Source organism: Cetorhinus maximus, chromosome 27 (assembly GCF_964194155.1).
Source record: "Cetorhinus maximus chromosome 27, sCetMax3.hap1.1, whole genome shotgun sequence".
NCBI lineage: Eukaryota > Metazoa > Chordata > Chondrichthyes > Lamniformes > Cetorhinidae > Cetorhinus > Cetorhinus maximus.
Genome location: NC_135905.1, coordinates 27,630,465 through 27,656,128, shown reverse-complemented (window position 1 = coordinate 27,656,128; position 25,664 = coordinate 27,630,465). Strand labels below are relative to the sequence as shown.

General features: G+C 45.6%; 1 protein-coding gene across 1 annotated transcript in view; it reads right to left on the bottom strand.

The window, feature by feature from the left end:
- The window catches only part of cdh23 (cadherin-related 23), a 701,272-nt gene that overhangs the window by 402,032 nt on the left and 273,576 nt on the right, over window positions 1–25,664 (bottom strand). Inside the window, exons 11-12 of the mRNA XM_078530938.1 lie at window positions 25,151–25,300; window positions 10,414–10,572 (exon numbers count right to left, since the gene is read on the bottom strand). Of these exons, the coding sequence (XP_078387064.1) occupies window positions 10,414–10,572; window positions 25,151–25,300 (309 nt within the window). The remainder of the gene's footprint in view (window positions 1–10,413; window positions 10,573–25,150; window positions 25,301–25,664) is intronic.

Below are 25,664 nucleotides of genomic sequence, written 5' to 3'. Positions count from 1 at the left end.
TGCACTTCACTCAGGGCTTCGAGGTTTGTTTGCCAACCTTGCTTCGGGCAGCACTCGCAGTCATCAGCGCCAGGCTTCACAGGCAGCACCACATCACTTATAGGGGGGAGCTCACGGGCAAGTCTCTACCCACCAGACCATCGGTCTGGCAGGGGCGGCTTTTCAACAGCGGCAGGGTCCAGGGCTTTCTTGGGGAAGGGGAATATCCCAGGGTGTGTGAGGGGCACATGCTGATCTGTGCAAGTGGCCTCAAGATAATGAGGGCTGAGGAGGCAGCCTCCAGAGGAGATGCCAGATGGAGATGTGAGGGTGTGTGTGAGAGAGTGAGTGGTGATGTCCCTTGAGCTGGCAGTGAGTGAGATGCCAGTGAATGTCTGATGGGCTTGTGAGTGTGTGAGTTTAGAGTGATGAGATGGTTGCCTTACCCTGGCGGCATGGTTAAGATCATTCATCCTCTTTCTGCACTGGATGGCCAACCTCTTCTGTGCAGCGTTGGCACTGACCACCACTGCCACTGCCTCCCAAGCCGGAGCCGGTGAGATTGCCGGACCTCCTGTGACCAGAACAAGGGTGGAGGACATCACGATTGGCCTCCAAAAGGCATTCCAGTGATGGGTCACTGAAATCTTCTTGGCTTTCAGGGCCATGGCTTCACTGGAGCAGCCCTGGGCTGCAAGCATTGAGAACTGTGAGCGCGGCCGCAGTTTGGACATGGCACCCGGAGTGAGGTAACCGTGTGGTGGGCGATTCACAGGCCAATCGCCAGTGATACACCGTGTTTCCTGTGGCTGCATAATTAATGAGGCGGGAAGCGGATGATACAGCTCAAAAAATCCGCCCTTCCGGCCGGCAGGTAAAACGTCATTTTTCACGCCCTCCATCGTACTTAGTACAATTCAGGGGAAAGTTTCTACCTTACCTCTTTGATCAGGCTTTTGGGCACCTATCCGAATATCTCTTTATGTGGCTCGGTGTCAAAGTGCCAACTGATTACATTTCTGTGAAATTGCTTGGGCCATTTTACTACATTCAAAGGTGCGACGTGGATCCAAGTTGTTGCTGCTGCTGAAGTGCAGTAACTTCACGTGTTTCTTTAAGGCCATTATGTTCAACTGCTATGCCTCCCTCGCCAGGTCAATGGGAGGCGACCTGTTCCCACGCAGATTTTCAAGAAAATTAGAGACCAGATGGACCTATTCTTTGAAACTTACATGCAGTAGTGACCTCTGAAATGAAGCATATGGATCGCAAAGATAATGATAAATAAATGACTAATTAGCAATGTGGGGGTTTGTTGCAGGTGACATCTTAGTCTTAAGCTTCTGACTGTCAAGCCTAGCCTCAGTCAATACAGCTCAGAAGCAACAGCCAGTTGGTATTTAACTTTTCTGATAACGATCTCCACTTTCCAGATGCATAAACATGATACAGAGAGGAGCGTGCAATCTGTCACTTCAGGTAAAACAGATAAGTGTCCGCCTCAGATTACACTGACCATATTCTGTCCATTTAAACACCTACTCCCTGTATCAGTTTTCATCATCCTTTGATATAACGAGCAACAGATGGTAATGGCACAAGACGCCATCAAAAGCCCATTTAAAAGAGCCATCCGCTAAATTATTCCACACTAATCTTTTGCATCTGTAATGCCTTCAGTGTGTACTGCAATGATGTAGGAGCGCAGTTCCAGTGGAGTGGACGCTCATCTCTGCAGCTGACTGCCTGCGCCTCAGAGGATATCCTCAAAACTCTATCCCTCTGTGCAACATCAGAAACGCTTTTTTGGACTTTTTCTCTGCTTGGCGTTTCTAACAGTCCAGTGAGGAATTCCAGGAGGAATTCCAATCCCTCACACTCCCTTGGCCCCACTGGGCAGGACTGGGGTTTTCATATAACAACTCGCAAAAGATCGGAGGGTGAAATTTTTCCTCGGTCGATGGCAATGTCAGAACCGTTGCCAATACTGCAATGAAACTGAACATCTGATGCTGCGCATAAGAAACAGCCCAACAAATTTCTACCCCTAGAAAGGGTGATGGGGCGAAATATCTCTGCTCAAAGTCCCCGGGAATCTGCAACTCCCGGCTTGACAGGGCAGTGAGTGGGAGCTTGTGATGGAAGCTCCCTCGATAAGGTCAAAGGCGAGCTGGAAGGGTGCTTGTGGGTGGGGAACTTGCAGAGTCATGGAGAAAAACTGGGAATGTGGGACAAAGCGCCAGTGCCCCTTCAATGAACAGGCACAGCTAAGATGGGCTGAATGGCCTCCTCCTGTGGTGGAAATTTCTCTATTTCCACGGATGGGATCTCTTAAGGAAATTGGCCAATCCCCAACTTGTAATAAAAGCTCGTCTCACATTGTTTCGCACCATCTATTTCGGCTGCATTATTCCCAGCCTGTCGAACTTCACACACTGTGTAGGGCAGGGGTGGGGGAACTTACAGCCTGTGGGCCTTTGTTCAATTTCATCCAGCCAGCAGCAAGATTTCTAAAAATATAGACCCATGACAGTAGGGCCTTAAAAACAGCATTTATCATCATCGTTACAAATTTGTTTTGGAAAACAATGTCAGCTAAATTACTATAATAATATTTAACAACATAATATTCAAACTCAGCCATTGCATTAAAATAGCGGATGAGTTGGACATTTTTGCATTCTCTCTTTAAAAAAAATAAAATAAATTAAGTTCACAGAATCTCACAGGGCAGAAGAGGCCCTTCAGCCCATTGAGTCTGCGTGCGTGGCCCGCGATTGGTTTTGTCTATGGTGTGCAGGGCCCGTGATATGTAAGAGTTTCCCTGCCCCTGGTGCAAAAGTATCAGGTAATTACAGTTCTTAAACTGCAAGAATCAGAAAATAAATTAAACATGGAACAATGTTCTCAAGAAGCACTAAAGTGAATCCAAACAGAATTTGTCTTTTGCACAACAAACCCCAGCAGCCTCATGATTCTATCCTTCCAAGATATTGATTTAAAATACTTCTTTAATGAATATTCTCCTCCAATGCGTTTTGAAAGAAGATTTTGTTCCAGAGATTAGAATGTAATATTTCATTAAGACAGGGAGAATGAAAGCACGGAAGTTCAACATAGTAAATCCAATTATAAAGGTGCCCCTTCAGTGTTGAGGGATTCTATGGATACGGAGACAGGGAAGGATGCGAAAGACGTGATGGAGAGAGAGAATCGGCCATAGTCAGCATACATGTGGTACAGGTCCGAGAGGTTATAAGGGGCTATAAGGTGTTTACTGAAAAAAATTAAAATAGTGTAGTGTATAACTCAAGGCCAGAAGAAACTGCAGGGGATACTGTGGGAGATAAAATTCGATGTCAGTAACTGTGAGGTGGCAGCATTTTAGTGAGATTAATACAGGGACCGATGTCTGCTGGTTGGTGAGTCTAAAACAAGTGAACGTAGTTTAAAAATGAGAGCTAGGCCTATCAGGTGTAAAGACAAAAAAACACTTCTTCACACAAAGGGTGGGGTAAGCACGGAACTCTCTTCTGAAAATGGCGATTGATGCTAAATCAATTGTGAATTTTAAGCCTGAGGTGGATATATTTTTGGTTGCCAAAGTTATTAAGGGATGTGGGGCAAAGGAGGGTGTATGGAGTTAAGGTCAAACATCGGCCATGGTATCAAGGAATGAACCATTGAAGGCGTGAGGGGTGAAATGGCCTCCGCCTATTCCTACGAGTAGTAATTATACTTGGGATGGGGGATATCTGAGGGCTGTGCAAGGACAGGAGGACTGAGAGGTTCCGGGTGATAACACCTCAAGGACGTAAGGGCACGAAAAAAGCTGACAGAGTAGAGTTTTGTGGCAAGAGGACTGAAATAGGCAAGTCGAAATATAGTGTTGAATCTACATGAAGGCACAATTGAAGCACTGTGTAAAGTTTTGCGTTGCAGGCCATAGGAAGGGTGTTTAAGGGTTGGTGGGGCTGCAGTATAGAATCACCAGCATACTGCCTGGTAAAAAGAAAACACAAATACAAGGAAAGCCTTGGAAAATGAGCGTTATTTTCAATGTACAGAACGTTCTAAAGGGGGACTCGATGAAAGTTTTAACATGGAGGGGAATTGGACAGAGTAGACGAAACAGGACGTTTCCAGCGACTGAGAAGTTGAGAACAGGGAGACGTAGGTACAAGACAAAATGTGAGAGATTGAGGACAAAAAGCTAGGAGGAAACGATTTTACACAGATTTAGTGATTGAGGCAGAGACCAATGTTGAAGAATAGGTGAAAGAGGTGGCTAAAGGATAGCGACAATAAAATTGCACAGGAATACTCAGGACTAGGACTTCTGTCCAAGTGGAGGGTAACCACCGACACTGACTTATTGGACCAAACATCCTTCTTGTAAGTTTCTGCGGTAATTCTACAAACATGCATTAAATACGAAGGATGGAATATTCCATCTCCGTATAGAGGCTGGTGAACCTGTGGAATTCTCTACTGCCAAGGGCTGTGAAGGCCAAGTCACTGAATATATTTAAGAAGGAAATAGATAGGTCTCTAGACTTTAAAGGTAACAAGGGGTATGGGGAGAGAGCGGGACTACGGCGTTGAGATAGAGGATCTGCCATGATCATACTGAATGGCGGAACAGGCTCGAAGGGCCGAATGGCCTACTCCTGCTCTTATTTTTCTGTTTTCTATAGCTTCAGCCAATGCTTCAAGTATTAAGTAACCGCTTGGAGGTAGCTTACTGTCCTTTTTTTTTTCCTGCTGGCCTGCTTGTGTTTAAAATCTGAAGAAACAACATTATTGCTGTTAATGGCTGAGCAATTAGATTTTCGAGCATCTGTTTCAAGTAATTATACCTGCCAAATGTAGCCATCTTGTGTGCAATTTCTAATTCAAAACCATCTGTTCATAAAATAATCACAACTGAAAATAATTCTGCATCTCTATCTTATCCACAAAACAAAAGCAAATAAAACTATATGGTTATGAGGGCTATGCGAGAGCACTTTTTAATGTAAATTTTAAATTTCACTTTTGTAACAATAAATAAAGAATAATGGATTCCTGGGAGTGATAAGGAGGCAATGAGTGTTCAAAAGAGACCTCAACTCTTGAGAGTGAAGTTGAAAGAATTTAGAATTATCATTTAAAGATGCAAATGGGGTTACAGTTTAAAAACGAGCCTCTGTTATCTATTCTAAGTAATAATCTGCATTGCTTTCAACGGACGTGCTCAGTTGCATACTGCTACAAGTGGATAGGCCAACTGCTAGTGCACACAAAGTCAATGAAATACACTGTTACTAACAAGCTGGCCAAACACTGGGATGCACCTTGAGGGTAGCGGATAAAAATAAAGAACACATTCACTTCTACCTGCTCGGAAAAGACTTGTATTTATATAGCACCTTTCACAACCTCAATGTCCTAAGCGGCCAATCAAGTATTTTAGAAACGTAAACACTGTTGGAATGTAATAAACCAACTAATGTTGTAATGGAACACAATTATAAGACCAGATTTGCTTGCAGTTTTTGGGCAACCCACCAAAAGCAAATGAATGCCTTGGAGACACTTTACACAAATGAGAGTGAGAATGGTCTAGAAACAGAGATTCAGACGATATTTGAATCGGTAACAAGGTCGAAAGGGAGCAAAATAAAATGAAAATAATAGGCATGGAGAATATAAAGTAAGTTCCCCTCCACATTGGACCCAACTTTTATAGTTGCAAAGAATGTATGTCTTAGTCCACTCCGCTATTCGGAGAGATCTTGGGGGTGGTTGCACAGACCAGGTGGCATTGAAACAAGGCGACTGCTATGGACAATCGCCTAAGGTGAATACCACCCACGTTGTTTTTTTTATATTCGGTTCATGGACGTCACTGGTTAGGCCACCATTTATTGCCCTCCCTAACTGCCCTTGATCCCTAAAAGGGCATTAGTGAACCATCATTAGACTTTATAATTCCAGATTTTCATTGAATTCAAATTCGGGATTCAAACTTGGGTCTCTGGGTCACTAGACCAGCGACAATACCACCGCGTCATCGCCTCCCACTTACTCTGGTGTTTATAACGTTAGGGTTTATTTTGATTTTTGAGTGGCCCTCTGCCATTCTAAGGCTTCAGTATCATTTGCATCAGCAAGCTGCCCAAAAAAACACCTCAGCAGCGCTCAGCAGACGCAGCAAATCATAGGAGATGGCGGGATGATGATCGCAGGGTGATTATAGGGGCAACAGTGACCCAAATTATTATTCTGGGCTACCTGGGAGCATTCACGCTACTCTGGGGCCTATAGAAGTAAGACTCATTTTTAGAGCCCTTTTCTCTTCCAGCATCCATGGAACTGGTCGGAATCTGCACCTTGCAGGTTCTTAGCAGTTTCTAGCCAATAGGACCACAACGCTCCACGATCTGCCGCAAATGAGCCCATTGGTGTTTTTACACCACAGGATCCTGATTCCCACATTAAAAGGGGCCAAGGCTTCAATGGAGCGAGTGTGAGGAAAACCTTGTGGCAGGTTTCTTTTGAAATGGAACCTGACACATCACTTCTGTGAATGAGGACAGGAAAGCTATTACTTGATTTCCACGTTTAGCTGTGCACATACAGATGCCGGAGGTTATTGTCCAATTTACTCCTTAAATTACGGTTAGCTCTGATAGAGAAACAGTTATTCCTACCACCAACTCTGGGCCACTAATCCTGGTCAAAATGGCATACTGTGGGCAAGCTGCCAGCGACTTGCAGTGATACAGCAGCTTATCATGTCTCTCTGAAATGACTCAAAGCCCTTCACACGATGAGTCATCATGTAATTCAATAACTGTCATCATTCCCTCCTGAATAGGGGCCGGCGGTAATGGAAGTGATGCACCTGGCTCCATTTCAAAAAGGACTGGCTACAAGGTTTCCCTCACACTTGCCTCGTTGAAGCAATGGCCCCTTTTAATATGAAAATCAGGCTCCTCTGGCATGAAATCATCAGTGGGCTCATTCGCAGCAGTTTATGGAGGGTTGTGGTCGTATTGGCTAGAAACTGGTAAGAGTTGTCACTGGACTAGTAATCTAGAGACCCAGGTTCGAATCCCACTACAGCAGATGGTGGAATTTGAATTCAATAAATATCTGGAATTAAAAGTCTAATGATGACCATGAAATCATTGCCAATTGTCGGAAAAACCCATCACTAATGCCCTTTAGGGAAGGAAATCTGCTGTCCTTACCTGGTCTGGCCTACATGTGACTCCAGACCCACAGCAATGTGGTTGACTCTTAACTGGCCCCCTGAAATGGCCTAACAAGCCACTCACTTGTATCAAACCGCTAAAAACCAATCAATAAGGAACGAAACCAGATGGGCTACCTGGCATCGACCAGAAACGACAACAGCAAACTCAGCCTAGTCGACCTTGCAAAGTCCTCCTGACTAACAGCTGGGGGGCTAGAGCCAAAATTGGGAGAGCTGTCTCACAGACTAGTCAAGCAACAGCCCAACATAGTCATCCTCACTCAATCATACCTTACAGGTAATGTCCCAGACACCACCATCACCATCCCTGGGAATGTCCTATCCCACTGGCAGGACAGACCCAGCAGAGGTGGCGGCACAGTGGTATACAGTCGGGAGGGAGTTGCCCTGGGAGTCCTCAGCATCGACTTCGGACCCCACGAAGTCTCATGGCATCAGGTCAAACGTGGGCAAGGAAACCTCCTGTTGGTTACCACCTACCGCCCTCCCTCAGCTGATGAATCAGTGCTCCTCCATGTTGAACACCATTTGGAGGAAGCATGGAGGATGGCAAGGGCACAGAATATACTCTGGGTGGGGGACTTCAATGTCCATCACCAAGAATGGCTCAGTAGCACCAGTACAGACCGAGTTGGCTGAGTCCTAAAGGCTAAAGCCCTAAAGGCTGCCAGACTGGGTCTGCGGCAGGTGGTGAGGGAACCAACAAGAGGGAAAAACATACTTGATCTCATTATCACCAACCTCCCTGCCGCAGATGCATCTGTTCATGACAGTATCAGTAAGAGTGACCACCGCACAGTCCTTGGGGAGACCAAGTCCCGTCTTCACATTGAGGATACCCTCCAACATGTTGTGCTCCAGAACTTGCGGTATCCCTAGCCAAATTGTCCCAGTACAGCTACAACACTGGCATCTACCCGGCTATGTGGAAAATGACCCAGGTATGTCCTGTACAAAAAAAAGCAGAACAAATCCAACACAGCCAATTACCACCCGATCAGTCTACTATCCATCATCAGTAAAGTAATGGAGGGGGTCATCAACAGTGCTATCAAACAGCACTTGCCTCGCAATAATTTGCTTGCTGACGCACAGTTTGGGTTCCACCAGGGTCACTCAGCTCTGGACCTCATTACAGCCTTGGTTCAAACATGGACAAAAGAGCTGAGCTCCATAGGTGAGGTGAGAGTGACTACCATTGACATCAAGGCTGCATTTGACTTAGTGTGGTATCAAGGAGCCCCAGCTAAACTGGAGTCAAGGGGAATCGGGGCAAACTCTCCCCGCTTGGTTGGAGTCATACCTAGCACAAAGGAAGATGGTTATGGTCAACCATCTCACTTCCAGGACATCACTGCAGGAGTTCCTCAGAGTAGTGTCCTTGGCTCAACCATCTTCAGCTGCTTCATCAATGTGTATGGTCCACCATACACAAGACACAGGTCAGGAGTGTGATGGAATACTCCCCACTTGCCTGGATGAGTGCAACTCCAACAACATTCGAGAAGCTTGGCACCGTCCAGGACAAAGCAGCCCACTCGATGAGCACCCCATCCACAAACATTCACTCCGTCCACCACTGATGCACAGTAGCAGCAGTGTGTACCATCTACAAGATGCACTGCAGGAACCTACCAAGGCTCCTTAGGCAGCACCTTCCAAACCCATGACCGCTACCATCTAGCAGGACAAAGGCAGCAGACACATGGGAACACCACCACCTGGAAGTTCCCCTCCAAGTCACACACCATCCTCACTTGGAAATATATCGCCGTTCCTTCACTGTCACTGGGTCAAAATCCTGGAACATCCTCCTTAACAGCACTGTGGGTGTACCTACACCACATGGACCCCACTGGTTCAAGAAGGCAGTTCACCCCCAGTTCCTCAAGGGCAATTAGGGATGGGCAATAAATGCTGGCCCATCCAGTGACGCCCACATCCCATGAATGAAACAAAAAATTCAGGCAAGCACATCAAGTTCCAGATAACCACAATGCTCAGTTAATGTATCTGGATGGTGTTGCAACACTGGGGAAATCCTGTGGTTGTGTCTTAGCACAGTAGCCTAGAGCATGTGATGTCCAAATGACACCTCAAAACAGTGCAACAGGATATGAATTTAACTCGTCATTTGAAAAACACCACCTCTGACAGAGCAACACACCCTCAGCATTACCACTGTACAGTCAGGCGAGATGACATGTTCCGATCCTGGAATAGTCCTGAACTCAACGCTAACAGATATCGGCCGCACCAGCAACCTTTAGACTCATATTCACTGCAGAGAATTTCTAATTCGGACACACGTGTCCCTAGCTATTTTGCACTTGTTATCAGAAATCCAACACATACAAGCCATCTCCTGGACAACAGAAACCTCCTGAGATGGACCACAATTAGCACAATAATGTGACCTAAATTAGATTCAGTTGCAACATGACCAATTCCATAGGACGAGGTATAATTACTGCAAATCGCTCTTTTTGAGGACCACCTGTAGATCCAACCAGAACACATCGTTGAAAGATTTCCCCACTTTCACATATCAAATTCTTAGCAAGTAATAGAAATGCCTTCTCCCCCACTTGCGTGTCAAATTTTAGCATAAGCTGTGCCCTCTTATAGCTTGCAGCTATTAATAACTACAAAATTTAGGAGATAATTATGAACATCTCTCAGAGGTATTCAAAAACAAAACTTTCTATACACAGCTGTGGTGCACAACATGAGCAGACGCTCTAGGAAGCCAGCACCTAGATTAATGGCCAATCCCCAATGATCTTAGTTGATGCAGTCGACTATTGAAATAGATTGGGACGGATCAAAGGTGGTTTTGTTGGTTTAACTTTGCTCACAGTATGCACCATTCGGTACATGTAGACCAAAATCATTGATGTCTTAGTCACTTCCTGGCAAATGAGCGCGTTCACATGAATCAAACAAGGCCAGATAACCAGCAAATTTATATTCACAGCAAACCGCATATAACATTTCTTAATCATCCTGTGAAATTAGCCAGAATGACACGAATGGCCATTGATTATTTGGAGGATGATTACAGGTTAAGCAACACTAGTTTCACATTTCACTTCTGACATAAAATTATTTCTCAGCTGCCGATGAAAAAGATCAGGAAGAAATGAAGACCCATTAATTAAGGTACTTACGACAACGCCAACAACAGAGACTCCGACGGATGCATTCTCTAACAAGCTCATGTTGTAGAGCGGCTGGCTGAATATCGGCCTGTTGTCGTTTTCATTCACTAGGTCAATCTTGACCCGAGCAAAACCAACATGTTCGGAGGATGTCTCGTTTGCAAAAAGCTGTTTTAAAACAGAAATACAGAGGGTGAGGTTGCAAAGGAGAGGCAATTAAATAATTACTTATAACACTGCAACAGAGTTTCAAAAAAATCAATGAGATGCAATGTTTTCAAGGACAAGAGACTGTTGTATCTTCATGAAGCTTGCATTTAGATACAACATACACTGCCTAATTCCTCATAATATATCTCACAGACAACAGCAAAAATAAACTAGTGCCTCTCTTCCTTTAACTATCTTTTTCATTTCTGTCTTTCATCGGTCCTTTTCTTTCTGTTTGTGCTCCACACTCTGCCTAACACGCCGAGTTTCCAAATCTTCCTCACTCTAACTCTACCCTTCCATCTCCTTTTTCTGTACATTTCCTATTTTGTCTGTCAGCATGTCACAGTTGCTCACTGATTAAGTTTGCTGTCTTTTTCACGATTAAAGACATGGGGGGAGGGGGGGAGGGTGGGCGGAGGTGGTTAGAAACAGACAGTAAGAAGAGGCACTTTGGGTCAATATTAAACTCCTACCCAATGGGTGCCGAAGCATCAGTGGGGGGTAGTTTGAGGAATGTGTAACCAGGCTGCACCCACACTGCCATTTTTATACTGGAGGATTTTGTAAGATGCGTGTCCTGCTCGAGAGAGCTGGGACATTTCCTGAAAGTATTTAAAATAGGCTCCCTCAGTCTAATGAAGAGCTTGATTTAAATTCACCAGTTGCCCAGTGAGACATTCTCAAGGTCAACAGAGCTCAAATTTTGCAACAAAGTTTTACTCAACAGTTCATTTCCCATTAAAATTAGTTAATGCCAACACTCATAAAAACAAGAGGCTCTCTCTTTTTGCAGCATTTCCCCTTACCCGAAGACAGAACTCTTGCTAAATGGTGGAATTGGCTCAGGGGGTTGAAGGGTCCACTCTTGTTTTGACCTTACCCTCTGCTATACCTGAGATTACTGAACTGAGAAGCTGTACCTGGGTCCTTCTAATCTCTGTGGTTTAAGTAATGCATCGAGTGATGTGTGCGTGCAATGGGCCATGAAGAAAACTTGATTTTTTTTTCTATTCATTCATGGGATGTGGGCTTCGCTGGCTGGGCCAGCATTTATTGCCCACCCCTAGTTGCCCTCGAGAAGGTGGTGGTGAGCTGCCTTCTTGAACCGCTGCAGTCCTTGTGGTGTAGATACACCCACAGTGCTGTTAGGGAGGGAGTTCCAGGATTTTGACCCAGTGACAGTGAAGGAATGGCGATATATTTCCAAGGATGGTGAGTGACTTGGAGGGGAACTTCCAGGTGGTGGTGTTCCCATCTATCTGCTGTTCTTGTTCTACTAGATGGTAGTGGTCATGAGTTTGGAAGGTGCTGTCGAAGGAGCCTTGGTGAATTCTTGCACTGTATCTTGTAGATGGTACACACACTGCTGCTACTGTGCATCGGTGGGGGAGGGAGTGAATGTTTGTGGATCGGGTGCCAATCAAGCGGGCTGCTTTGTCCTGGATGGTGTCAAGCTTCTTGAGTATTGTTGCTGCACTCATCCAGGCAAGTGGGGAGTATTCCATCGCACTCCTAACTTGTACCTTGTAGATGCTGGACAGGCTTTGTGGGGTCAAGAGGTGAGTTACTTGTCACAGGATTCCTAGCCTCTGACCTGCTCTTGTGGCCAGACTATTTATATGGCTAGTCCAGTTCAGTTTCTAGTCAATGGTAACCCCCAGGATGTTGATAGTGGGAGATTCAGTGACGGTAATGCCATTGAACATCAGGGGGCGATGATTGGGCTCTCTCTTGTTGGAGATGGTCATTGCCTGAAACTTGTGTGGTGTGAATGTTACTTATCACTTGTCAGCCCAAGCCTGGATATTGTCCAGGTCTTGCTGCATTTGGACATGGACTGCTTCCATTTAGTTTTGCCAGATTTACAGGTCAAATTATGCCAACTTGTGCAACTCATTTCAACATGGACATGGTGATAAACCCATTTCATCCCTCACATTCGGGTTAGCAAGTGAGAAGCAATGATGAGCTGCAGCCCCGCAAACTGCCCTGAGGAACCAAGACAGGAGAACATGTCATCTTCCCCTTGCTTTTTAGAAAGGGACAAGAGTGGAGAAATCATTAAAATATACATTTACAGGTTACATGTTCATTTTCTCCAGTGCTACATCTTGCAACACTGAGAACTGTCAGGATGATGTTTTTAGAATGTACGGCTCTTTACATCTTAGCTTCCAATTACTTACCTTGATATACGAATCTAAACTATTTGAATGTTCAGCAAATTTCCATTACCTTGGTAACTGGATAGAACTACACAGTATTTTTTTCTTAATTAAGACCCAAAGGCATGAATGTTTATGTATGAGTGTGTGAGAAACAAACATTAACAATCGCTGTACAAAATATTAAAACGTGCAGAAAGCTAATTTGGCTTGAGGCCATGAAACTTTGGAAAATAACCCACAAGAGCAGGGCCACCGAACACACACCGGCGAGAGACGACGGAAGCAAAGGCAGAAAATGCTGGAAAAACTCAGCAGGTCTGGTAGCATCTGCGGAGAGAGAAACAGAGTTAAAGTCTCAGCTTGATGACCTTTCATCAGAACTGAGGGAAGTTAGACATGTTTTAAGCAGGTAAAAGGGGTGGGGGGGGGGGGTGGAAGACTGGAAAAACAACAAAAGGGGGGATGGTCAGTGATAGGTTGGAAGATGGGAGACATGAACTGACAGAAGTGTTGGTGGTGCAGAGTCAAAGTGAGTGGTTAAGAGACTAAAGATGTGTCTACAGCGGCTGTGAATGACAGAAGGATGGACAGCCCTTTGAAAGAAAAACAAGAGCAAAAGATTCTGATGAAATGTGTAAAGATAAGGAAACAAAATGGCTGCAGTGATTACAATCTAAAATTGTTGAATTCAACGTTGAACCCAGAACGCTGTAAAATGCATTATCTGTGCTTAAACTCCAGACAAAAACTGGTGCATTTTTGTAGGAGGAATAAGGAGGCCAGTTACCCCTTTCTAAGTTACCCCTTTCTACGAGTCTAAATTGAATAGAGGCACAAACTGATCTGCAAGGACAGATTCACAAAGCATCAGAACTACCAAAGCAGTTAACAAAGCTATCAGAAGTGCAAATTACAGTAAGTCCTCATTTAATGTTGTAGTTGTGTTCTTGAAAATCACAATTTTAAGTGAAACAATTTTAAGCGAATCACATTTTCCCATTCAAACCAATGTAAAAGTTGTAGATAGGTTCTATAGGACCTTCCTCATCAGACAGAAAACATTAAAACATCATACCCTTTAAGCTGAAAGGCTTTACCTACTAAATTCCCATATTGGTAAATGAAATAACTTTTAAATTAAACTTGAAAGTATAAAAGAATTATGGTAACTTTCTACTTACAACACTTCCCATTCACTGCCGATCCTGCTCACCACACATCTCACTCTCTGACCCTCTCTATCACTGTGGACTCTTCCTCTCACCTGCCCTCCCACCTGCAGCCTCCCCCACTCCCAAACCCACCCTCTGGCCCATTCTGCCCTCCTGCCAACCCTCCCGCTCCCCTCTCCTGAACCCTCGCTGTGAGTGTGAGCTCTGGAGTTGAGCGGCGAAAGAGTGGGGGGGTGGGGGGAGAAGCTTTGAGTCGCAGGGGTTAGGTTCTCTTCAAGCGGGTTTGTGATCAGCTTCATTTTGTTTTCGATCAGAAATCTCCCTTCCCGCCCCTGTCCTGTATTAAAGCCACTTGGAGCAACTTCCACATCCATAACACAGGCAGCGGCAGAGCAAGCGAGTTTGCAATCTCGCCGTGAGGTGGAGTCATGTCCCGGCCTAGTGTCCTGAACATATTCCGGACAGCCACCGAGCAGGGAACTCAGGAGAAACCTCTTTACTCAAAGCGTGGTGAGAATGTGGAACTGACTACCACATGGGGGACTTGACAGATTTTGGGGAAAGCTGTATAAATACCTCAGGGAGGAACAAGTAAAGAATGTGCTGATGAAATAAAACAGAAAGTGCTGGAAATACTCAGGTTCTGGCAGCATCTGTGGAGAGAGGAACAGAGTTAATGCTTCAAGTTGAAAATGACTTCTTCAGAACGGATATGCTGATGGAGTTAGGCAAAGAGGGCAGGGAGATGGTTCATGTGCAAGTTGGTCTGAGTGGCTTGTTCCTGTGCTGTACATTCCATGTGGATAATCTCGCTGCTGTGCACTCTCTGGCTATTCAGCCCACAGCTCCAGTAGCTGCACCACAATTACAGTCCTACCAAAGGATTGTTAAGTTATCAACACTCCAAGTCAACTCCTTTATAAAAAAATCTACCTTTACTCACATCATTACACTGGTTGACGAGGCAATTATAAACACATGCAAACAAGCATACTGTGCCCATATGGGCTCACAATATTGGTCAATGAAGGATCCCTGCTCTCTTAGCATTCAGAGGCAATGTCTGCCTCAGATTTGTCTGTTTTATAAATAAGAACAATTAAGCTGTTCTATGTCTTAACAGCAATGTGCCATAAAGACACTTTAGATTGTTAAACTATTAAAAAAGATGAAGGAACAATTAAGCAACACAAAGCAAAATAAGCCACAGAAGGAGAGAGCATCAACTCAAATTTGTAAACATCGGTAAACATAGCAGACATCCCGGCTACAGCAAGATCCCACATGAAGCAATGGGATTAATGATCAAGTGATATGCCTATTTTCCTGCCTCTCCTGAAGGGGCATTGCCGACTTTGAAAACAAACTTCACAAGTCCTCGGGTTCCACCTGATTCATCATCAGGAGCGAAGCACTAACATCTTCAGCACGGAGAGGTGTAAGTCACAAATAACCCATAAAGTTTCCTGATTGGATGATACCCAATCGTGGGACTGATCTTGAAAACTCAGCACTTCCGATCCCAAGCTATGAACTGCCTTTCACTCGGGCACAGGTACCGCTGGCAGCAAATAGGTCAGAGGCAGCATCCACTCCAGCAGAACGCAAATTGCTTTCTAATGAGATTCCGTGCTGTGCACACGCTTCATACTGATGGGCATTTTGTACAGCAGCTGTCCTGCTGTAAAGGGGACAGTGTGTGCACGTACTTCATACTGTGGGGATTTGTTTGCTTGCAGCATTTTACAGCACAAAGTCATTCTGACTGGTGTCCGACGCCCATACTGGATTATTCTCTCGGCGCCTGAATTAAGTTGGGCTTTAAGATTCACACTCGAATGTCAAAATTCCTCCCAAACGGTTTCCCCTGTTATTTTGCACCTTCCGGTTGCTTTTGTTTGGTGTCATCTCCTTGGAAGTCAGGCACACTCCGAACAGTCTGAATTCCCCTTCCTCACCCTGCTGGGTGGCACTTTCCCCCACCCCGCCGCGCTCTGTGGGTTGACGAATCCCGTTAATCGCGCTCGCCATTTTCCAGCAGCAGAGAGAGCAGACGTGGAATTCCCAGAAAAATCCCTCCTGCTAACCCAGACTCAGAAGCCCACCCCCCCTCCCCCCAATGTGGAATCACCAGGGATCGATTGTGCATTCAAACACTCCTCGGCAGAACGTGCTGACGCTTTGGTCTTGGCTTGACGTCCCTGACCATTCAAAGCTCGACGTTTTCCAGGCCTGAACGGTTTCCTTTTCACCGAGGACGTTAGTCCCTTTACATCCCCAACACCCAATGGGGCAGCCAGCAGGTTCCCTGCTTCTTGCTTGAACAGCCTGATAAGCAAGTCCCCGCCCACCCTCCTCAACCCAACTGAACCTACTTCAGCCTCAGCACCCAGGCCATAGTTCCTAGCCAAGCTACACTTCCATCAAGAAAATTTATCCACAGTATAAAGAGATAGAAATACATTATACTAATCTTATCTGAACTGACCATTTCCACATTCAACTCCTCCCAAAATCCTTGCCGGCATTTTGCTACTATGACCTTCACCAGAGGCCCATTTCACATATTGCTTCAGCCAACCCTCCAGAATTCAATATAATAAAAGCAAAATACTGCGGACGCTGGAAATCTGAAACAAAAGCAGAAAAGGCTGGAAAAACTCAGCAGGTCTGACAGCGTCTGTGGAGAGAGAGAAACAGAGTTTCCAGAGTTCATCATCTTCCAGCTGGACCCTCCTTGTCCATTGTCACAATTTAGTTTTAATCAGTGTTGTAGGATTTAACATTTCCATGCAGTTCAATTTCTTGTTCACCTCCATTAGTTCACTTCTCAGCCACCTCCCTTCAAGGCTGAAAAGCCCAAATTTCTTCAGTCTTCCCTCTGTCCCAGTCAGTGGATTCCAAGACTAGGAGCGGAATCACAGTAAGTGCGGTAGTGGGTGTGAAGGAAGATGTTTTGCCCACCAGCCACAAAGGCGGGTTTTCACGCCGTCTCGTCTCCTTCCCGCCTGACAAATGATCCAGTCGTGGGAAACACGTTGGGATCGCTGCTGCCTGGTCTCTGATTGGACCGCCAATGCCATTTCCTCACCACTTCCTCCCGACAGGCGCCATGTTTAAAATGCAGCCGCGCGCTTCTCAATGCCTGCAGCCCAGGACTGCTCCAGTGAAGACATGGCCCCAAAAGCCGGGAAGACTGCATTCCCCGATTCAGTGACACATCCCTGGGACGCCTTCTGGGCACCATGGAGGCCCATCGCAACGTCCTCTACTCCCACTCTGGTCACAGAGGCTCATCAGTCTCATCACTCTGGCTTGGGGGGCGGTGACAGTGGTGGTCAGTGCCAGTGCTGCACAGAAGATTTTGGCCACCTAGTGCAGAAAATGGATGAATAATCTTATCCGTGTCACCAGGGTAAGTTAACCATCTCATCACTCTCAACTCACCCAGTCACAATCCCATCACACATTCACTGGCATCTCACTCACTGCCAGCTCAAGGGACATTGCCACTCACTCCCTCACATCTCTATTTGGCCTCACCCCCCCCCCGGAGAGTGCCACCTATGGCTCCACCCAACACACGCATGCCTGGCGTCCTTCTCATTTGGCCTGGCATGTGCCTTGCTCACGCCACTCTCTCCATCTGTCTTTATACAGGACAAGATTGCGCGCGATCACCGGGAGAGGTCCCAGGCTAGGGGTGGAGTGCCGGACATCAAGGTCCTCGCTTCAATCGACAGCTGCGCATTCCTGTGGTGACAGTGAGGTTGGTGGCGAGCACTCACATGAGGATCCTGCACCACATCACCCCTCTCTCAACGCAACTCTGATTCCACTGTTGTGTGTTCAATGCAGCTGCCAAGCTGCACTTTCTCTCCTAGGCACATCTGACACATCGCCCTCAGGTAACCTTGTGCCCGACCCCAGCACCAAGAGCACCTGATACCAGGATCCCGTGGGCAGCACCGTTGAAGACCCCATCACAGTGTTCACCCACACCCTCCACTAGCGCAGTGACACACACCTCAGTGGGACCTAGATGTACAGCAGCCTCAGGGTACAAACTGTCGAGCACACCACACAAGCTGTCCCATGGCAGGTGGACATCAGAGGTCACCGGCATTCGGAGGACTGCTGGAGTCAAGGAATCTGCTGAGTCCAAGTCAGATGATCAGTCTCTGGACTTGGTCTTCAATCAGTTGGTGGAGCTGCAAAGACAACCACGGGAACATCAGAAAGGGATGGCTGGTACACTCCTCAGGTTGTAGAACAACCTTCAGCCCAAGGTGATAGCCCCGGCATGCCAACACATCGAGGTAAACACGGGCAGGGTGGCAGCCAACATGGTGATCTTAGCCTAGGGTATCGGTCCTGCACTGCTGCATGGGCTGAACACCATCTGTTCCTCTCTCCACAGATGCAGCCAGACCTGCCAAGTTTTCCCAACATTTTCTGTTTTTATGTCAGATTTCCAGCATCTGCAGTATTTTGGTTCCATCATCAGCTTGACCTCTTTTGACTTGTTCGCTGCTTTGCTTATGTAATTCATTATTATAGTGAATCATAGAAAGATACAATAGGGGAGGAGGTCGTTTGGCCCATCTTCCTTTTGCCAGCTCTAAGAAAAAGCTATCCGAATAGTCCCAATACCAGCTCTTCCCTCACATCCCTGTCAATATTTTCCTTTGAAGTATTCATCCAATTCCCTTTTGAAAGTTATGATTGGATCTGCTTCCATCATTTTGTCAGACTGTGCATTGCTGGTCACAACACCACATTGTGTAATTTCTTGCTCCTCATGCCTAACTTTTGCCAATCATCTTAAATCCGTGCCCTTTGGTTATCAACCTGTCACTGGAAACAGTTGCTCCTTACTTACTCTCTTGGAACTGTTCATAATTTTGAAAACCTCTAGCAAATCTTCTCCCAGCAGAACAACCCCAGCTTCTCCACACAACCGAGGACTCTCATCCCTGGTACCGCTCTATTCAATCTCCTCTCCACCCTCACCAAGGACTTGACATTGTACCCATCGTGTGGTGCCCAGCACTGGACACAATACTCCGGCTGAAGACTAACTAATGATTTGTAAAGGTTTAGTGCAACTTCCTTGCTTTTGCACTCCATAACTCCATTAATAAAATCAAGGATTCCATTTGCTTTTCTGTTGAATTTACTTTTTTAAACTTTATTGAAGAGATTGGAAGTGTTGACACTGAGGGGTTTATTTGCTCTTGCAAATTCAATTTGATCCTTCACCAATCCAATGTATTTCCTGAGGCTCTTCATTTTCTTCTTCTGATATGCACAGCTTTACACACCAATGTTAACTTCAATCTGTCCTTCATCTGCCCATTGAGTATTTTGACCCAGAAGGCTGCAATATGGACCGTATTGCTGTGAGCTGCTAACTGCGATTGTCCCAGTAATGTTTTCGATTTAAGGAGTGTTTTTATAATAGCCCAACACAAGTGAGAATTTAGTAGAACACGCTTACATTTTAAAAAAAAAATCCCAAAGTGCTTGAAGGAGGCGAGACGGAAAGCGTGGACAGGGAGGGAAAGGAGCGACAAGGAAGGGAAACCAAAAGCTTGGTCAAAGAGTTGAGTTTTCCAAGAGTCTTAAAGAAGAGAGCAAAGCAGAGAAGCGGAGGGATTAGGGTGAGGGAAGGCCAACTGGCTGGAGGCATGACTGCCAATATTGAGATGGAGAGAATTCCAGTCAGTACATTCAGAGTAATAACTCCCTGAGGGCACTTCCTGAAGGTGCGATAACACAATCAAAGCAAGTCAGAAGTTCAACTAAATTCAATCCCATAAACTGTAGGACACAAAGATACCAATGTGACCCTATTCCTTACATGTTTCATGTTCTCAATTGAGTACTTAAATGATGCAATTTACATGTACTTCAGCACCTGTAATGTAGTCTGGCTATATTGGTTTTTAATTTTAATATAATTTTAACTCAACATTACCTTTTCCTTTAATATCCCCATCTACCACTTTCCTGTTACCTGCTGAAGTTGTCTATTTTTGTTACTATATGATTGTTACATGGTTTTAAACTTGATTGCTTAGTCTACGTATGAATTCTTTGATGTAAATTGCATTGCAATTCAGCCTTGGGGGCCGAATAAAATCTCCTTCTCCACTTCAGACAGTCCCTCGGGATCAACAATGGTTTGATTCCACTCTGGTTGGATGGGTTCTGAGATGACCGATGTCCAATATGTGATCTGCAGACTCTGCCACATGTGGGGCAGGTGGTGCTTGAAGGGCTGGGTAGATGTGTTGTTTTGGAACTTTGAGCACTCCCTCGGTGCCTCAACCTCGCCCTCTGCATGCTCCCAAAGTCTCCCGAAGTGTTCAGTGCCTTCCCGAAGGAGCCTTCTCCATTTTGGTCGGTCACAAGCCAGGGACTCTGATGAGTCAATGGGGACATTTGACCTCTTCAGGGACGTTTTGCCGACATCCCTAAATAATCATTTCCACTGTCCTCCTGGGAGTCCCCTGACATGACCGAGTTCCAAGTAGAACAGTTGCTCCGGGAATCTGCTGTCAGGCATGTAAATGACATGTCCATCCCAGTGGGGCTGGCAAGTTGGCTTGGGAGAGGACGCTGCTGTTGGACCATGTTTCTGGCCCCTGGATTTGGGGGACCTTGCGAAGGTGTGGCTGGTGGTGCTTCTCCAGTGCTTTGAGGTGCCTGCTATAGATTTTCCAGGTCTCCAAAGCATCTCGGAGCTTGGAAATCACTGCTGCCCAGTAAACCATAATCCCAAAACACCATTATTGCTATTATAAGTCTTATCTTAATACCATCTGAGAGGATATACAACCGGTTAAAACTTTGGAATTACATTGTACGTGACCTAGAGGGAGACCAGTAACTTTCACAAAGAAATTCGAATTCCCAGTTATTAAATGAAAGAAGTATGCCACAAAGGTTTCACATTTTAGCGAAAACTTTTCCTGTACATGAGTTAAAGCAAGTGCTACTAATTTAACACTAAATATTTTGTAAACACTTGTTTTTTTTAAGCCGCAAATCTCAATAGTACAATCCTTGTTCACCCAAGGGCTCCCCCATTCTTTACAGGATCTTGGGCAGAATCTTATGGCCCCGTTTCGGCGGGAATGTAAAATCCCGCTGCTGCAAAATGTCGCCCCTTGAGTTCCTTCACTTTTTCTCCGACCAAACCAAGGCAGGGCTTTCAGAAATCCACTCCGATTCTCCTCAGTGCTCCTGCTGCTCTCCAGGGTATGAAATTTCTTCGGGTCCTTCCTGCTCGGCAACCCTCCAGCTCTCTTTAAGCATCTCACGATTTTGGATACCCCCCCCCCAGCTCAGGCATGGGCCTCCCTGCGCTCTTGCTCAATGACACCCAACATGGCCCTCGGCTAATGGCCCACAGCTTCTGGAAAATTCTCTCTTTGCTTCTCGAGGCTGCTTCCAGGATCCAAGTGCAACTGTTGGCAGCTTCCTCTCTCCGCCTGTTTCCAAGCTGTTCCAGCTCCAGACGTAACCAAAACAGAAGTATACCTCCCCTACAACCCATCCCCATGACAACATGGCACACCAAGGATATCCCGGATAGAGGTTTCAACTAATTAAATTCAATTCCCAAACCTGTCCTTCGATCTAACAAGTATATAGATACTTTAAGACATCCCCTTGTTTACCAGTTGCTTTCCAACCTTTACCTGATTGAGAAAATGACATGAATAATTTAAATCCCTTATGAAGACAACTGTAGACATCTTGTCTTCACCAAGAAGCTCAGAAGGGGACTATCCATTCTTTAATGATTTCCCACTTCCAATTCTGACATTAAATAAACACTCTTTCAAGGACAATGACTTAAGATTTGTTTAACAGTTTCTCATCAGGTACTTCGTTATCTCACTTACAAAAACTTCAATCTCCAGCCTAAAAGCATAATTCCTAAAACACATGAATCATGAAATTAGACATTTTCACAACAGTATATATTTAAGACATTCATGTCAAATTCTTTATCCCGCTACTCAGATAGGGTTACATACAAACATGCGAACATGGAACAGGAGTAGGCCACTCGGCCCCTCAAGCCTGCTCCGCCATTCAATAAAATCATGGGGCATCTGATTGTAACCTCCCGCCTACCCCTGATAACCTTACACCCCCTTGTTAATCAAGAATCTATCTACCTTTGCCTTAAAAGTATTCAAAGACTCTGCTTCCACCCCCTTTTGAGGAAAAGAGTTCCAAAGGCACACAATACTCAGAAAAAAAATTCTCCTCATCTCTGAATTAAATGAGCTACCCCTTATTTTTAAACAGTGACCCCTAGTTCTAGATTCTCCCACAAGAGGAATCATCCTCTCCACATCCACCCTGTCAAGACCTCTCAGCATCTTAAAGGTTTCAATCAAGTTGCCTTTTACTCTTCTAAACTCCAGTGGATACAAGTCTAACCTGTCAAATCGTTCCTCACAAGACAACCTGCCCATTCCTGGCATTAGTCTAGTAAACCTTCTCTGAACTGCACCTAACGCATTTACATCCTTCCTTAAATAAGGAGACCAATACTGTACACACCACTCCAGATATGGCCTCTGTAAACCTGAAGCATAACCTCCTTACTTTTGTATTCAATCCCCCTCACAATAAATGGTAACATTCTATTGGCTTTCCTAATTACCTGCTGTACCTGCAGACTAACCTTTTGCGATTCATACACTAGGACACCCAGATCCCTCTGAATCTCAGAGCTCTGCAATCTCTCACCATTTAAATAATGTGCTTCTTTTTTATTCTTCCTGCCAAAATGTATTTCACATTTGCCCACATTATACTTCATTTGCTAAGTCTTTGCCCACTCACTTAACCTATGTCACTTTGTAGCCTCCTTATGTCCTCTTCACAACTTACTTTCCTACCTATCTTTGAGTCATCAGCAAATTTAGCAACCATACCATCCATCCCTTCATCCAAGTCACTTGTATCAATTGTAAAGAGTTGAGGCCCCAGCACTGATCCCTGTGGCACACCACTCGTTACATCCTGCCCAACCAGAAAAAGACCCATTTATCGCTACCCTCTGTTGCCTGTTAACTAGCCAATCTTTTATCCATGCCTATACATTACCCTCTACACCATGAGCTCTCGTTTTCTGCTAGTTCCTATTTATCTCAAACGGGTAAATGTTCCTGTTGAAATGAAGGAGACGGGAGCCAATAACCATGGGGACATTCAAGAGATAGTTCGATAGTGTGACGTGGTATTGCACGTTTATACAGAAAGATCTAAATGCCCTTCCTCATCTTAACACCATAACAAATGTAGGTTCACATAAATCAATTGCACAATAACATCGCACAATATTGTCTCCAACTTTCAGTTAATCCCTCTGACTGAGCAGGGTTTTACTAATTTGGTCAAGGGTGGAAGGGTGGATGCAATTTCTGCCCACACTGATTCAGTGGTAAACTGGTGGAGGGAATTGTTCAGCCAATTTTTACTCACGGGGATGAAAATCGGTTGGGATTTACAAGGAAGCAGGGATCAGGTCTGCCAGGTGGTAGGGATGCCAATTCTAGCTGGGTGCATTCCTGGACATCCCACCTCCAACCCCCACCCCACCACCCCCATGCTCCCACCATCCTCCACATGCCGCTGGTTTTACACAGTCAATTGGAAAAGGGACAGCACTCTATTACCCAGCTGGATTGACCTTGAATAAAAACAGGAAACACTGGAAAAACTCAGCAAGTCAGGCAGCCTCTATGGAGGCAAACTGAGTTACCGTTTCAGGTCAATGATGTTTCTTCAGGACTGAGAAAAGTCAGGGAAGTAACAGGTTTTAAGCCAGGGGCGGGTGTGACAAGGACAAGAGGAAGGTTTCTAATCTTGCCCCATCACAGTTCCCCTTTGATCCTGGGAAACTAACTCTTCTGTCATTCAATCTTCCCTGTCTTTCACCCTATCACAGACTTTTCCTTTTACCTATTTCATCTCGAGCTTCTCTCAGTTCTAATGAAGGGTCATCGACTCTGGGCAGAATCTTGCCCTTGTCGGGCGGGTGAGAAGCCGCCCGCGATCGAGGCCGGAAGGTCGATTTCACGCTGGGCGGGGCAATGAAGGCTCACCCCATGTGAAATGGGAGCGGCTGCGCTCAGCGCTGCCTGTGCAGGGTGGGGGGAGTGGAGGGGGATCGTGAGCACAGGGGCTCACTTCACAATCCCCCTGAAGCACAGAATCGCCTCAGGGACATGAAGCATTTCCAAAAAAAATAAATAAAGAAATACATAATGTAATAAAACATATCCCCTCATGTGACTCTGTCATGTGAGCAGAGGCATGTTATAATTCAATTTTAAATTTAAAAAAAATTTTTTATTTGCTTTAGGAAACCTCATCCTGCCCGTGGATGAGGTTTGCTAAAAAGTGCAAAAGGCCGCTTTGGCCTTTTCGCCTGCCCCGCCGGCCGTCAAGTTGGACGGGCAGCGAAAAATTTAATTTAATAACTTTGCTCGTGGCCTATAACAGGCCTTTTAATTACCAGCGGGTGGGCTCCTGACTCCGGCACGTGCCCGCCGAATGAAGTATCGCCTGACTGCGCGTTGACGTCAGGCAGCTCACCCGATCTCAACACGCGTCATTTTACACCCAAGTGGGTCAGGCGCGCGCCCGCCCGCTGAGCCAAAAATTTCACCCTCTGTTTCTGACCCCACAGACCTGCTGAACAGTTCCAGCATTTTCCGTTTTTATTTGAGATTTCCGGCATTCTGCTTTCCGATTAATCTTGATATGTTTGCGAGACAGTTTTTCACCTCCACCCACCTCCAATATTTTTTTTATTGACTAATAAATGAAAAGCGTTCAAAGCCAATGACAAATAAAACCCACAATTACTGATTTTTCCCTTGAATGTTGCTTGTGGTGATGTTCTGGAGATTGATCTTCGTTCCTATAAATCCCAGGACAATCCTAGTGGGGGGGGCGCTGGCAGCCCCACCCTCCGATGAAGGGAAAAATGACCCCCCTGGCAGGAGTTTATGGAGTTCAGCCACAGATCAGCCATTGAACGGCAGAGCAGGCTTGAGTGGCAAAATACCGTTACCCTATTCTTATGTTGCAATAACTGGGTGCTCCCTGTTTAAACAAAAAGTTACCCCCAAAACGAAGACTGATCAAACGACTTACGGAAAACTCATAGTGAGAGATGCGCTCGTAATCCAAGGGCACAGCCACTCGGACCCGGATGTCTATCCTCCCCTGGCCGGACGTTGGCGAAATGGTAAAATGGTCCGAGTTGTTCCCCACTAGTTGGACGTCAAACATGCTGTTGGGAGCCTGGAAAGGAAAAGGGAAGAGAAACGGAATTGGATATTTGTTGCGGCAATTTGGCACGGTGTCAGGTCAGCACCTTGAACACGAATCAGAAGTTAGCCTGAGAGAGAGAGAGAAAAGGAGGGTTGGGGGGGTGGGGGATGGGGGGGGCAAAAATGTCAGAGGTGACACAATATAATGGCACAACTCAACAGCGTATAATCAGAATTCTTCAGAATCTAGTAGAAACCATCAAGAAAAGGTGTACAATTTCACGCATGGAGTGTTGCTAATGGCTAAACTGTCTGACTGTGACTGTCTGCAGTGACTGGGCCCTTAACCTGGGGCTGCTCAGGTTACTGAGGAGTGGCTCATCGTCAATGACAAA